General features: G+C 44.8%; 1 protein-coding gene across 1 annotated transcript in view; it reads right to left on the bottom strand.

Annotated features, from left to right (window-relative positions):
- LOC111964629 (dynein axonemal heavy chain 5-like) overlaps positions 1–15286 on the bottom strand; it is a 65481-nt gene that overhangs the window by 47049 nt on the left and 3146 nt on the right. The window contains 25 exon segments of the mRNA XM_070443802.1: positions 306–478; positions 772–996; positions 1445–1657; positions 1821–1977; positions 2568–2731; positions 2924–3077; positions 3608–3807; positions 4027–4267; positions 4399–4637; positions 4885–4947; positions 5682–5728; positions 5731–5780; positions 5782–5897; positions 6775–7010; positions 8196–8397; positions 8612–8848; positions 9261–9457; positions 9635–9892; positions 10091–10256; positions 10626–10771; positions 11069–11240; positions 11520–11726; positions 12243–12564; positions 13598–13686; positions 14021–14236. Coding sequence (XP_070299903.1) covers positions 306–478; positions 772–996; positions 1445–1657; positions 1821–1977; positions 2568–2731; positions 2924–3077; positions 3608–3807; positions 4027–4267; positions 4399–4637; positions 4885–4947; positions 5682–5728; positions 5731–5780; positions 5782–5897; positions 6775–7010; positions 8196–8397; positions 8612–8848; positions 9261–9457; positions 9635–9892; positions 10091–10256; positions 10626–10771; positions 11069–11240; positions 11520–11726; positions 12243–12564; positions 13598–13686; positions 14021–14236 — 4490 coding nt within the window.

Below are 15286 nucleotides of genomic sequence, written 5' to 3' on the forward strand. Positions count from 1 at the left end.
ACGGACTAACTAGTCATCACCCCTCTGACTGACAGGTAAGGACTAACTAGTCATCACCCCTCTGACTGACAGGTAAGGACTAACTAGTCATCACCCCTCTGACTGACAGGTAAGGACTAACTAGTCATCACGCCTCTGACTGACAGGTAGGACTAACTAGTCATCACCCCTCTGACTGACAGGTAGGGACTAACTAGTCATCACCCTCTGACTGACAGGTAGGACTAACTAGTCATCACCCCTCTGACTGACAGGTAGGGACTAATACCTGTCAGTCAGAGGGGTGATGACTAGTTAGTCCTTACCTGTCAGTCAGAGGGGTGATGACCAGTCTGTCAGTGCAGCCCAGGAACTCATTCTGATAGATGAAGCCAACGTCAGTGATGTTGATGATCATCTTGTCAGAGTCCTCATTGAAGTAGAAACGACACTGCTTCCGCCACTCAAACTCTGTAGGGCTTTTGATATGCAGCCGACACTGAGGGGAGAGCAGGGGGAAACCATTCTGGAAACAAAGCATTGCTAAAGTCTCTGAAATTCCTAAAACCCCAATTGTCAAATGTGATTTGAATACCAGGGGAAACTCAAATTGATATTCTCAGACTCTATCATGCCCTAATCAGAAAATATTTGGTGGAACAGTTTGCCAAAAGTTTTACAAATATGTTACACAACAGCAATTATTACCTTAAGTTTATACACTGAAAGGGACCTTTGGGGTTGAAGTACTATTTTAGCCACTGAGTCAGTTTGTGATTCCAGTCCACTCACCAGGTCATCAAAGATGTCCCTCTGGTGAACATGGATGGTTATGAGTGTCTCATACTTGGCCCGCTCCATTGAGGCCAGGTCTTTAGTGGTCATGTCTATCAGGGTGTTGAGAAGCTCCAGGAAGAACTGGTTGGTCTTGGGCATGATCTTACGGTCYTAGCGGGCGTTGGTCAGGGCCTCCTCTGAGTCTCTGGTCCAGATCATCTGGACTCCCAGCAGACCAACCTGGTTGATGGAGTCAGGAAGAGAGGACATCATGATAGGACATCAATGAGAGAACGTAAAGTCATCTTTCCTGGCTTCCATGTCTTCCTATCAATCAGGACTGTAATCAGGACAATGTATAAAATCAGGAATGTATGGAATTTGGCTAGTGTGTAGATCAGTTTCAGTTATACAATAATGGAGGATAATGTCAGAAAAAKAGGAATCCCTGATCAGGTATTGAGTAATGAAACATAGGCGTGGGAAAGTCTAACTACAAGGCCATTGCTCCAAGGTCAAGGTTAAGGTAATCTATCACATTATAAAATAGAATGAATGATGACCCCAAGACCAGGACTGTGTCACAAATTGCAGCCTATATAGTGCACTACTTTTGAACAGAGCCTGGGTCAAAAGTAGTGAACTATGTAATAAGGTGGCATTTAGGATGTATCCCATGTCTCCCCACCTGAGCAGGGAAAGTGTCCAGGAACTCAATGAGCTGGACGCCTGAGTCCTGGATGGCCAGGACAGCCTGTCTGATGACCAGATGAAGAGACCTCTGGGATTCCTTCAGCAGGGCGTTGAGCCAGACCTCCACGTTCCCCTCCGCCGTCACCGGCCGATCCAGCTCTACCGTCTCCCCCTCCCTGGACGAGATGGCCAGGATCCGGTCGTACATCTGTGGAGACAGAAGAGCAGATACTATTGATGTTGCTGAATCTGGGTTAGTTACTGTTGCAGAAGGACAGATACTACTAATAGTCAAATAAGTAAATTGATCAGGAGGCCTGATGGGGATAGTTGTAGAAAGAAATGATATGTCTGTCTGTGCGTTACTGTACCTTGTCATGAAAGCGGACACATTTAATGTTGTCAAAGACGTTGAGCAGGTGGGCCTGGATGGTGTGGGAGTCTGAGGCTTGGCCCAGTATCTCCAGCAGGGCCGGGTCAGACACAAAGAAGAACCGAGGGAACAGCAGACGCTTCTTCTCCAAGTACCTGTCAGTCACACAATCAACCAAGGGTTGAAAACTGGATAGCCAGAAGCTACAATCTATCCGCAATATTAAAGCTAGCCCTAAAAAAAGGTTTGAAAATATTACTAGTTTAGTACACATCATCAAGTTACCAATGTACAACGTAGGCAAACTTGGAAGGTGTCATACTGGTACATGAATACTTTCAATTCAACTATTTAAAACAAATTCAAAGTATAAGTATAGGCCTACCCAGTGAGAGACTTCTGACAGACCTCCAGGCAGACTTACCCAGAGACTTCTGACAGACCTCAGGCAACTTACCCAGAGACTTCTGACAGACCTCCAGGCAGACTTACCCAGAGACTTTTTGGCAGACCTCCAGACAAGACTTACCGTGAAAAACTTCTGACAGACCTCCAGGCCAGACTAACCAGAGACTTCTGACAGACCTCCAGGCAGACTTACCCAGAGACTTCTGACAGACCTCCAGGCAGACTTACCCAGAGACTTCTGACAGACCTCCAGACAGACTTATCCAGAGACTTCTGGCAGACCTCCAGACAGACCTACCTAGTGAGAAACTTCTGATAGACATTCAGATAGACTTACCCGGTGAGAGACTTCTGACAGATCTCCAGTTGTTCCAGCAGGTGAGGCAACAGCTGTCCCATGGTCTCGTCCCCCACACATGACTGCACCACGTTGGGCATCTCATGGGCCCGCGTCATGATCTTCACCCAGGACTTGTCGATGTTGGAGAAACGTTTCGCCTCCTGTCATTCAGATGATTCAGACTAGATTGTCATTCCTAAGTTTGCAAAAAGTTCCTGGGTTTTCCCCCCCAAAAAAGTGATTTCTGAAAAACCAGGGCACTGTAAAAGTTCAAGAAATTGTGGAACCCCATCGCTAATAGCATAAGGTTAAAGATATGTTTTCAGATGAAAAGTCAATGTATTGMTTCTTACCTTGGGTAGCTGTTTGGCTATGTCCCCTCCCACGAACACAGCCTCGAGGTAGATCCACAGGTTCTGGACAGTCATCCAGTTCTCTATGATGTCAGTGGTATTGGAAAGGTTCTGAACCCATTTCTGGATCTGGGCCTTGAATGGCGTGTTGTACCTGTGGAACACCAAGTCATTATCTGGGTCAAGCATTGACTAATACAGTACACAAACAACACTAAAAGTCTGTACAATGCAGCTGAAACCTTACAGGGATTTATGCCAAGCACCCCCAGTCTAAACACAACTGTCTAAACACAAACACCACAACTGTTGAACTCTAGATGACAAGTCAACTGGATGCTGAAATACAGTGGCTGCTGAGGAGGCTCATAATAATTGCCGGAATGGAGCAAATGGAATGGCATCAAACACCTGTAAACCATGTGTTTGATACTATTCCACTGATTCCGCTCCAGTCATTACCACYAGCCCGTTCTCCCCAATTAAGGTCCCACKWACCTCCTGTGCTGAAATATAAAAAATWGAGAAGAAATCATATATCACTCCGAACCCCCAGGTCATTTGTTGCCTCAAAATCAAGACTGAATTAGGCTACATTTCACTATTGTTAACAAGCATAAAGCAGAAATCAGTCTAGATTTCCAGGCTAAGTCATTTGTGCCTCCAGTAGGTCTCTAGTCTAACCTGTTACTCATGAGTGATCCCAGCACCATGAGGCTGTCATCCATGTTAGTAATGATCTCAGCAGTGCTGTCGCCCCTCAGCAGCAGCTCCCCTCGCGTCTTGAAGTTGGCGAAGGTGAACGTCTTGTTGTCCCACTCAGCAATCACCTGCTTCAGCTTCTGCTCAATGTCCCTCTCCTTCACCGCACTGATGCAAATATCCTGCCCAGCGGGAGTTCAAACAACATTCATCTTTATTTTACCTTTGTTTAACCAACTTGTCCCATTGAGGTCAAACAACCTTTTTTTCTGGCCTCAATTTACAGTACAGAATAGTTATGGTGAGTGGAGTACCGGTAGTTACGGCTATAGAGAATCAATTACCTGGTTCCTTCCCGGGTTTCAGCACCAACAACAGCAACAACAAAAATCCATAATCACCTCAATTTCCTCTTTGCATTTGAGGAGGGGAGCTTCCATGATGTTGCGCAGCTTGAAAGTGTCCGTCTCCACCTCGAAGCTGTGTCCTGTCACCTCGGCGATTCTCTTCCAGTGACGCGTCATCATGGACTTGTTGGTCATCAGTTCTAGTAGGGGGCAACACTCGTTGAAATCATCTATATTTTTCTTCAGGTCAAGGAATGCCTTCCACTCTTTGAGGGCACGGGGCAGCTTGCGACAACTGTAAATGGTGGGTGAAAAAACACGAACATCTAACTTCCTTTTGGAAATGTAAATCTTCAATGAGATTATTCATCAATGAGTTCTGTGTAAATGTCTCTCATGGTCTGGGTTGTAGTTTGTTTTCCTTACCGCGTCTGGAAGTCAAGAAGTTCGTTATTGATCCTGTCTATGTGGATGTCGGCCCAGAGGATGTCATAGTAGCCGTTGACGGTGTCGATGACACTGTTGTAGAGTCCATAGAGCTTCTGGAGGAGGGTGAGCTGTCTCCTGATCTCCAGCAGCTGAGGGTGTTGGGTCACAGGCAGGCCAAACAGCTCCTCTCCACCAGTGTAGGTGATGTACTTACGGAACAGGTTGTCAAAGNTGATCTCCAGCAGCTGAGGGTGTTGGGTCACAGGCAGGCCAAACAGCTCCTCTCCACCAGTGTAGGTGATGTACTTACGGAACAGGTTGTCAAAGTGATTCTGACCAAACGAAATGAGTACAGTAAAGTGCATATAAGTGCATATATAGAACATGTGAATGAAAACCTCTGTGAATGTACCAACTTAAATGAAGTGCTMCAGAGTAGTATATACTGTAGATTCCTCTCTTGAAGATACACACTGTAKTCACCTGAAACATGATGAGTCTGTCACTAGCGTCTTGGGGAGCCAGTCCAACAACCATGGGACCGTCCTGGGAATGAAACACAGCCTGTGTCAGCAATTAGCTAGCAGTCTTATTTAGAGCGTGCCAAGTTAACTGTAATATAAATAGAAATGTCTAAGACCCAGACAGCCTCGGTGTTAGGTGTAGCTGTGAGTAAGACCTAGACAACCTTGGTGTTAGGTGTAGCTGTGAGTAAGACCTAGACAGCCTTGGTGTTAGGTGTAGCTGTGAGTAAGACCTAGACAGCCTTGGTGTTAGTTGTGAGCTGTGAGTAAGACCTAGACAGCCTTGGTGTTAGTGTAGCTGTGAGTAAGACCTAGACAGCCTTGGTGTTAGTGTAGCTGTGAGTAAGACCAGACAGCCTGGTGTTAGTGTAGCTGTGAGTAAGACACAAGCCTTGGTGTTAGGTGTAGCTGTGAGTAAGACCTAGACAGCCTTGGTGTTAGGTGTAGCTGTGAGTAAGACCTAGACAGCCTTAGGTGTTAGGTGTAGCTGTGAGTAAGACCAAGCAGCCTTGTGTTAGGTGTAGCTGTGAGAAGACCTAGACAGCCTAGGTGTTAGGTGTAGCTGTGAGTAAGACCTAGACAGCTTGGTGTTAGGTGTAGCTGTGAGTAGGACCTAGACAGCCTTGGTGTTAGGTGTAGCTGTGAGTAAGACCTAGACAGCCTTGGTGTTAGGTGTAGCTGTGAGTAAGACTAGACAGCCTTGGTGTTAGGTTGCTGTGAGTAAGAGCTAGAACGAGCTGTGAGACGTGTCTGAACCTTGTCATAGTCCTGATAGAAGTGTCCACAGTCCTCCACAAACGTTGCACGTTGTCTATGAGCTCTCCTCTGAAGTTGGGCTGCAGGGACACCAGTCTTCTGAACCTCTGTGCTGCGGGCTAGCAGCTTCTCCCAGGTGTAGCGCAGCGTGTCCACCTTCTCTGCCTCCTCCTTCGCCACTACCAGGCCATACTTATGGAGCATGGAATAGGACTCCTAGGAAAGGGAAAGGGGAATGCACAGCACTGAACAGACATATAGTACAACACAGATCTTCAATGTCTTCTCACAACCAAACACAGACTGCAAGGACTTAATCAAACTATGGGCAAATCCTAACTTCCACRTTAGTTGAATTATCACCCATTGATACCACTGCCCGARTAAGTAGAAATTTGACTTAGGTGGGAATTAAGATTWGCCTCCTACTGAATGAAAGTGGACATTGCAAATAGTCTCAGTGAATTATTCATACAGTATCTCTCTGCAGTGGTTTAAAGTACTTAAGTAAAAATACTTTAAAGTACTACTTAAGTAGTTTTTTGGGGTATCTGTACTTTACTTTACTACATATTTTTGACTACTTTTACTTTTACTTCACTACWTTCCTAAAGAAAATATTGTACTTTTTACTCCATACATTTTCCCTGACAACCAAAAGTACTCGATACATTTTGAATGCTTAGCAGGACAGGAAAATGGTCAAATTCTAGCATTTTTCATGAGAACACATGGTCATCCCTACTCCCTCTGGCTTGGCAGACTCACTAGACACAAAAGCACATTTTGTTAATAATGTCTGAGTGTTGGAGTGTGCCCCTGGCTATCCATACATTTTAAAAACAAGAAAATGGTGRTGTCTGCTTTGCTTAATATAAGGAATGTTTATTATTTATACATTTYCTTTTGATACTTAAGTATATTTAAAACCAAATACTTTTAGACTTTTACCCAGGTAMTATTTTACTGGCTTACTTTCACATTTACTTGAGTTACTTTCTATMKAGGTAGCTATTCTTTTACTCAAATATGACAATTGGGTACTTTTTCRACCACTGTCTCTCTGAAAGAAGTGTGCATTTGTGTTCCCTACCTCTATGGGTCCCACATGGAAGTCAATGGAGATCTGCTGCTCTCTGATCTCCTTCAGCGATGCCATGGCGATGCGGATGTCGTCCAAGTCTTTGATTGGTCGGTTCAGTTTCTTTGCCGCCTCATCCACTAACGTGAAGATGTTCTCCATATCTGTCCGGTACTTCCTGTTACAGTGCAGGCCYTAGTCCACCATCCAGCTCTTAGTCTCCGCAGTCAGGGCCATCTTCAGGTCAGCTGTTCAACAACAAATCAGATATTAGTCTGATAATAGTCAGATATTCATGCAGTGTTGAAAAAGTTAAATAACAGTATTGTGAAATTCTACTAAGAACATGTGCAGTTATATTTGGCAGAATTGTCTTGTGAGGTTAATGCAGGGGATTAGCAGTCAATTGCTTTGAAATAGCCCAAAATGTCACATAACGGGGAGAAAGTTGTAGAGAGATACAGGTCAGTCTACAGTTACCTGTATTTTTATATTATTTTTCAGGGGGTGCTGCAGCACCCTCAGCACCCCTACTTCCCACGGCTATGTACCTGTATAGAGGGCCAGTTCTCCTACAGTGACGTATTCTACCTATGTAGAAGGCAAGAGCTCCCACAGTGATGTACTCTACTTGTATGGAGGGCCAGAGCTCCCACAGTGATGTACTCTACCTGTATGGAGGGCCAGAGCTCCTAGAGTGATGTACTCTACCTGTATAGAGGGCCAGAGCTCCCACAGTGATGTACTCTACCTGTATAGAGGGCCAGAGCTCCCATAGTGATGTACTCTACCTGTATAGAGTGCCAGAGCTCCTACAGTGATGCACTCTACCTGTATAGAGGGCCAGAGCTCCCACAGTGATGTACTCTACCTTTATAGAGGGCCAGAGCTCCCACAGTGATGTACTCTACCTGTATAGAGGGCCAGAGCTCCCACAGTGATGTACTCTACCTGTATAGAGGCCGAGAGCCATAGTTATGTACTCTAACCTGTATAGAGGGCAAGAGCTCCCACAGTGATGTACTCTATCCTGTATAGGGGCCAGAGCTCCCACAGTGATGTACTCTACCCTGTATAGAGGGCCAGAGCTCCGCACAGTGATGTACTCTACCTGTATAGAGGGCCAGAGCTCCCACAGTGATGTACTCTACCTGTATAGAGGGCCAGAGCTCCCACAGTGATGTACTTCTACCTGTATAGAGGGCCAGAGCCTCCCACAGTGGATGTACTCTACCTGTATAGAGGGCCAGAGCTCCCACAGTGATGTATCTACCTGTATAGAGGGCCAGAGTCCACAGTGATGTACTCTACCTGTATAGAGGGCCAGAGCTCCCACAGTGATGTACTCTACCTGTATAGAGGGCCAGAGCTCCCACAGTGATGTACTCTACCTGTAATGAAAGGGCCAGAGCTCCCACAGTGATTTACTCTACCTGTATAGAGGGCCAGAGCTCCCACAGTGATGTACTCAGGCTCAGCGTTGATCTCCAGTTCCAGGTCTTTGTAGTAGAGGATCTGAGACTCAAACTCAGACAGCAGAGGGCTGCCCTGGCTGAACTTCTGGATGGTGTCCTCTCGCTCCTTCCTCCAGATGTGGTGGTAACGACTGAAGCGGTCCAGAGCATTCATCACCTCCTGGTTAACAACAACACAACAGCCAGATCTTAAATGCACTTTCAATAAAGTATGAATTTAACTGATTTGATTTAGGTCTCCTTTTTACATCTTAGGGGATAGGTGTCAGTATCAAACACAAAATAGTTAGAATTTGACACATTAAGGTCAGAACGTTAGGAAAACAGGAAAAACAGACTTTTTATTTMTATTATGTGTGTACACCTGTATGTACCTTCTTGGTAGAGTTGATGGAGGTGCTGAGCACAGACACCAGCTTGATGATCTCCTTGTTCTCAGACACACTCTTGTAGTAGTTCCTGGCCTGGAAAGGTATAGCCTGGATCACAGAGGCGGAGATGTCTGAGGTACTGCCATCAGCCAGGCTCCTGTAGGTGGTCTCTCCGTCCTCTGACTCACTGTCACTCTTGTCCGGTCTCAGAGCAGCCATGCGTCTCTCACTCATCTTCCTCTGTGTTGGCATGAACAGAATAATTCATGTTTGGTCTTTGTTTTAAGAATAACTAAAACCTTAATCTCATGATTTGATTTGAACGTGTTTTATATATAATTCCACACTATGATGTATGAAAATTATAATAAGGCCCTTTTATTGTACGAGCTGTTTGAAAAGACTGCCTGACATTTCAGCCTGTTTTGGTGGGATGGAGTTTTGGCCTGGCAATAACAGCTAGTTTTCAGTTTTCCCCTCCCCACTCAGACCACTCTCAGACAGTCCTAGCAAATTCTTGCTTGAGAAATAGCTCTTTTCTATGAAGCATTTTTTCCCCTTCTAATTGAAAACAATCACAGTAAGGTACTTAATTGTTACCCAGAAATGATTTGATATGGAAGCTTTAAGCTTTAAGCCACGGCAAGCCCACCTTGGAGATCCTCTCCTTGCTCCACTGGCCGACTCCTTTGCTGACACTGACCACACTCTCCACAGCCCGGTTCAGAGCCTGCTGGACCTCATCCAGGGCTGGGACCATGGCGATGTTGGGGATGGACAGGGTCACACTGGTCCTGAAGATAGGCTGCTGACCACTGCCCTTCAGACGGCTGGGGGAATCACTCTCTGCTGTGGGTGGTGGGCCGATATTGAAGTAGTGAGAAATGGAATGGGAAACCCTCATGACGGCCCCACCTTACTCCAACATGTATAGGGTGGAGCTCAAAGGGTGGCACTTGTGACAACTTTGTGACAACTGCTAATGTAAAAGGGGCTTTATAAATACATTAGATTGATGGAACTTACTCAGGAAGTGCAGTAGTGAGGAGGCGTGGAGGCGTTTGCGGAGGGTCTCCAGGGTGTTGCGTGTGAGCCTCAGCAGGGCGTCCACGTTACGGTGGTTGAAGTGGGACAGAAGCTCTTCAGCCTCCTCCTCCATCACCTCCAGCAGGTCTTTCTTCTTCTTCCTCTTCACCAGGGGAGACGGGGGGCCCGTGGTGCTCGCTGCCGTGGTGTTACGAGACAGCAGGTTGATGCGACCCTCTGACTTACCCTCCTCCTCCCCTGGGAAGAGGCATGAACAGACGTGAATACACTGCATGTACACCACCACGCACGCAGGCATGTACACCACCACGCACGCAGGCATGTACACCACCACGCACGCAGGCATGTACACCACCACGCACGAGCCTGTTATCACTCTCCGTTTGAGTTTTGCTGCATCATGATTATCACAGTTAAAACTGTAGGTTACAGTACCTTCACTCTCCACTAGGTCCATATTAGTCCTGCTCTCCTCTAGCAATTCCTCCTCCCCCTCCTTGTTCAGCTCAAACTCCAGCAGCATGTTGATGAGCTCATTGGTTGCCTCCTCCACCAAGGAACTCTTGGCGTGGAGACTCTGAGCTCCCTTTATACACAGCTCCTACCATGACATAACAGAAGAAAGTACATTAGCCTGTATCAGGGGTAGGCCACCCTGTTCCTGGAGTGCTGCAGGTACTGCAGGATTTTGTTCCAACTAGGCACCACAACCAGGTCGGTTAAATCAAATACATGAAGTACCTGCAGCACTCCAGGACCAGGGTTGCTTACCCCTGGTCCTATATGCATAAAGACTGTGTTTATACTGAACTAGTATTGAACTAAATATACTGTTTTGTCTGGTCAATGTTGTTAGCACTGACGATGGGTGACTGTGTTACCATTACAGGCTGTTGATTATGCAATTATTATGCCTAACAAGCATGTATGTGAATAACACATGAGTAATACAGAGGGAATCATTGTTTACCCTGGTGGTCTGAACGAACTCTTCACAGCTGAAAGGTTCCCCCAGGGGCAGAACCCACAGTGTGGCTCCACTCATCTCCTGCAGCACAGCGTCTATCCTGAACTCCACCAGGTCATTCACTCTGTCCATCAGCAGCTCCAGGTCCACTGGACACACAGGTTACAGGTCAGAGGTCATACACAGCACCACGGTGTCACCAGGGGTCACAAGGAAACAGCAGTTACAATCAGCTTTGCTCACTGGGACAGCAGATATAACCTTTTCCAATGGGATATTTGACATGAGTTGATCAGGCACAATTAGCTGCGATCAAATGACGTCAAAGTTTCAGTGTGCTTACTGTTCTGGTTATTGTGGTGAGATTGTTCCCCTGTTTTATAGTATGGTGCTATGACTGAGCACAGTACAGTGCTGACAAGGTTAGATTGGACATGGTTACATACTGAGAGCACTGTTGATGCGGCTGAGGTATTTCTCGATGTTCAGTGAGGTCCAGTTGAGGGAGGTCAGGCCTGGCAGAATGGCTTCGTCTACCTTAGCAACATGAGGCATCACCAGTTGCCCAAAGGCACTCTGGATCTTAGCCCGGACCCTGGCATTCTCTGTCAGAACCAGCTGTGGATGGGCATCAGAAATAGAGAAATTAGTAATAACACTTTACTAAATGCCTGCCGTTATGTCTTCACCCTTATAATGTCTTCTAATCATCGCATTAAGATTCTCCTGACTAAATACCAGCCCATAGGACTTTCTACTCAATTCAAAATTCATTGAAATGACAGCCCTTTTATTACTGTTGTTGAGTGAATGTAAAGCTTTTTAAAGATACAGGATACAGTATCATGCTCAATATGCTTCAGTTGATCAAAAGGCATCATGGAAAACATAGTGTACCTGCAGCTTGTTGTAGTTCTTCTTGAGGGCATCTTGTTTCTGCTGTAAGATGGCTGCGAAGGGAGGAATCTCCAGCCTCATCCTGGTCATGCAGTCTGTCTCCCTAATCTGAGTCAGGATCTGGGGGTCAAAGTTGACAAACAGGTCCCCCGTATCGGGACATTTCACCAGTAAAGAGGCCTGGAGGCCCAGTCTGACCTCCTCGATCTGGGGAGTGAGAAAGAGTGAGAGAGAGAGAGAGAGAGAGAGAGACAAAGAGAGAGAGACAGAGGGAGAGAGATGTAGAGGAAGAGACAGAGAGAGAAAAAGAGAGAGAGAAATGGAGAGAGACAGCAAGTGTGAGAGAGTGAGAAAGAGAGAGTGAGAGAGATGAGAGAGGGAGAGAGCAAGCGAGAGAGAGAGAGAGACGGAGAGAGAGAGAGCAAGAGAGCGTATGAGTGATATGAGTCATCTACACTATGTCTGTGGGAAATCAACAAGTCAATCAAAAGTAATATCAATCTTGCCATCTACGACAGCACAGATCTGGGACCAGGCTACAGATAAGGTACAGATAAGCATTAATAACAGTAACAGTTAACGCTGCTATGCTACTGGAGTATAGGGTCAGCCAGTACACCAGAGACCATATCAACAGTCTCAGAGTAGGAATGCTGATTAAGTTTTGCCTTTAAGATCACAATAAATAAGATGCCCACAATGATGTGGGGGGCCCTGTCTCACCTGCTTCATCCATCCACTGTGGTAGAGCATCTCAAACTCTAGCAGCACCCTGGCCACCCTGTTGTAGTTCCTGATGATGCGTTTGGCCTCGGGTGTAGCCAGCACCCCAGGGGGTTCCTGAAACAGATCCATGGGTTCCTGGATCCTCCGATACAGCTGGCGGGCCCACAGGATCTTACCGGCTACCGGGGGCAGGTCCCGGCCAATGGGAGGATCCATCTTCTGCTTGGTGTAGTTACGGGACACCATCTCTATGTCTCTCCCATAGTTCTGAAGGATCTGCTGGTACTTCTCATCGATGCCCAGGTCTGGAATGCCCAGTCTTAGTGATGTAAGATTTTGATATCAAATGGAGAATGAATGAAATGGCTGTTAAATGGACTGAAATTAATTAAAGGTTTGTTTGAAATAGAGGTGGATTGAAATAACGGTACCTTTCACATTTCTTCAGTACATTCAAAGCCCTCTCTGTGTTTTGAATCTTATCGAATGTGTTATCCATGAAGGTCTTCAGCTGATTCTAAAAGCAAATGAACACAACAAACAATTGTGCAAGTAAATTATGAGATTATTCAGAAGTGTTTTGTTATGATTTACAGGTAAGTTTGTTATTAAATGTGAACTTACATGCAAGTCAGTGGTATTTTTACAAAACTCATCATAGTCCTGATCAAAGTCTGTTCTTCTCTGGTCAAGGAAACTGTAGTGCTTTTTCTTCATGCTCAATACAATGCTCTGAAAATAAAAGACAGACAGGTTATTTTTTCCATTCTTTCCAAAGCTCTTGAGGCTTTTGATCATTTCTTGTGTCTGTATTCATTCCAACCAAAGCCAAAAGACTGTCAACAATGTTTCTGTTGAATGTTGTGAGACTGTTGGGTTTAATTTCCTTTTAATCAGAGTAGTAGGCCACATAATATGGAATGTAGAATGATGATGACATGCAGCTTCTGGCTGGACACCATCCCTATTTAAAGATCCCCCATCTACAATGACAGGGATCAACAGCAGTGTATAAAATAGCAGTCATTTCTCCAATGAGCAGCTTACCATAAAATATGTATATCCTGTCTCCTGTGAACAAACTGTCAACCTTCACAAAAGGCAATCAGCACTAAGTAATGGATCAGCTTCTGCTCATTAAAACTAATGCTAAGTTCAACACAATCCAATAAATAAAGGACACATTTTGTGATGAGTAACAAATATGACTTTTTACTTTGTGAAATGGCTCCTGATCATTACAGTCAGGAGTTTAGTATGGCTATATGCTTGGTAGAGTTGATGATAATGATGATGAGGCATGCACTGACAGACAAAAACAAGGACAAAAAAAACTCTGTGGCAAAAGTTACCTCCCATGTCCCTTGCATTTCTGCAGTCTGTCCAGCGGAAGCAATAGAAAGAGCAGATCTAACATTACTACAGTTGCAAGGAAAAACATCTAAAAAGGTAACGTGTAAAAAGGTAATGTGTAAAAAGGTAACGTCTAAAAAGGTAACGTCTAAAAAGGTAACGTGTAAAAAGGTAACGTCTAAAAATGTAATGTGTTAAAAAGTAATGTCTAAAAGGGTAACATCAAAAAAGGCAACATCTAAAAAGGTAACGTCTAAAAGGTAACGTTTAAAAAGGTAACGACTAAAAATGTAATGTGATTTAAAAGGTAACGTCTAAAAGGTAACGTTTAAAAAGGTAACGTCTAAAAATGTAATGTGATTTAAAAGGTAATGTCTAAAAGGGTAACGTCTACAAAGTACTCTAATCTCCAGACTGTGTACCTGAAACGTGGTTGCCATAGTTTCCAGGCCTTCTATCTTGGAGTCTTGTAGGGCTGAGTAGGTAGTGATGGTGCTGAACATATTGGTGAGGATCTTATAGAGGCGTCGTTGGAAGCGTCTCAAACTTCCCAAAGATGTACATCTCACTGAAATCAAACTGCCTCGGAGGGACTCTGCTCCAGCTTCTCCTTGGTCTTTGGAGCACTTCTGGTACTCCTATAATGAGATAGATGGGATCCAGATGAAAAGTCATTGGAGGAGCATGGAAAGGAAGTTACACTATAAAATAGTTCATTTTGTGAGAAGTGCGTAAGGATGTGATGGTAATTACACTAGAGATAATAAATGATTTATAGATCAAAGCTCTTAAGGCCTGTACTTTCAAAACGGACATTTCTTTGTGCCTTGATTTTTGCACAGTATTTAAATGATCTGGTTAAGTGTGTTGAACAAGACTTGGGAAATGAAAGCAGTACCTGATTTAGGTGATAGCAGCTTTCAGTTCTCAGCTACAACACCCTGAGGCTGGTCCCATATGGACGCAGACCGTTGTTGGTGATGTAGCCTTACATGCTGTAATCTCTGGTTGTAACTAAGCATGGAGATACAGAAGAAAAAAAGGATATATTTTCCGTGCCTCTCTAATAAGCAACCCGAAGGGATGACTGGTGTAACAGGCTTGGGAGGGAAGTAGACAGCACTTCAGCTAACATGAGACCAGGTGGTGAGGCCAAATGCACCATGAACATCAAAGAAAACACTGACAGATTAATTTCAATACACTTCTAATGATGAAATGTAATACATTCGCCAGCTATTAGAGATTTACAGTCACCTATTCTTCTTGGTGGTTAAATACAGTATCATAGCAATAATGACCTTGACAAACAGGGGGTGATCTCTCTGAGGTGTTGTAGTAGACGGGAGATCCTGTGAATCATCCGGATGCGTTGATCAGGCCTGGAAAATGGCGCTCCTACCATCACAACCTGCGTTCACTTTAGCATACAATACAACTCATACAACGATGAGTTTTTTTAAATCCAGGTGTAAGAATCGATATTACAGTTTGAAGTCGGCAAAGTTTACATAGCACATTAGCCAAATACATTGTAAAACTCAGTTTTTCACGAATTCCTTGACATTTAATCAGAAGTTAAACATGTTCCCTCTGATCTTTAGGTCAGTTAGGTCACCCACTTTATTTTAAGATATGTTGAATGTCCAGGGAATAATAGTAGAGGAGAGAATGATATTATTTCAGCT

The sequence above is a fragment of the Salvelinus sp. IW2-2015 genome, linkage group LG6.1, assembly GCF_002910315.2.
Source record: "Salvelinus sp. IW2-2015 linkage group LG6.1, ASM291031v2, whole genome shotgun sequence".
NCBI classification, from domain to species: Eukaryota; Metazoa; Chordata; class Actinopteri; order Salmoniformes; family Salmonidae; genus Salvelinus; species Salvelinus sp. IW2-2015.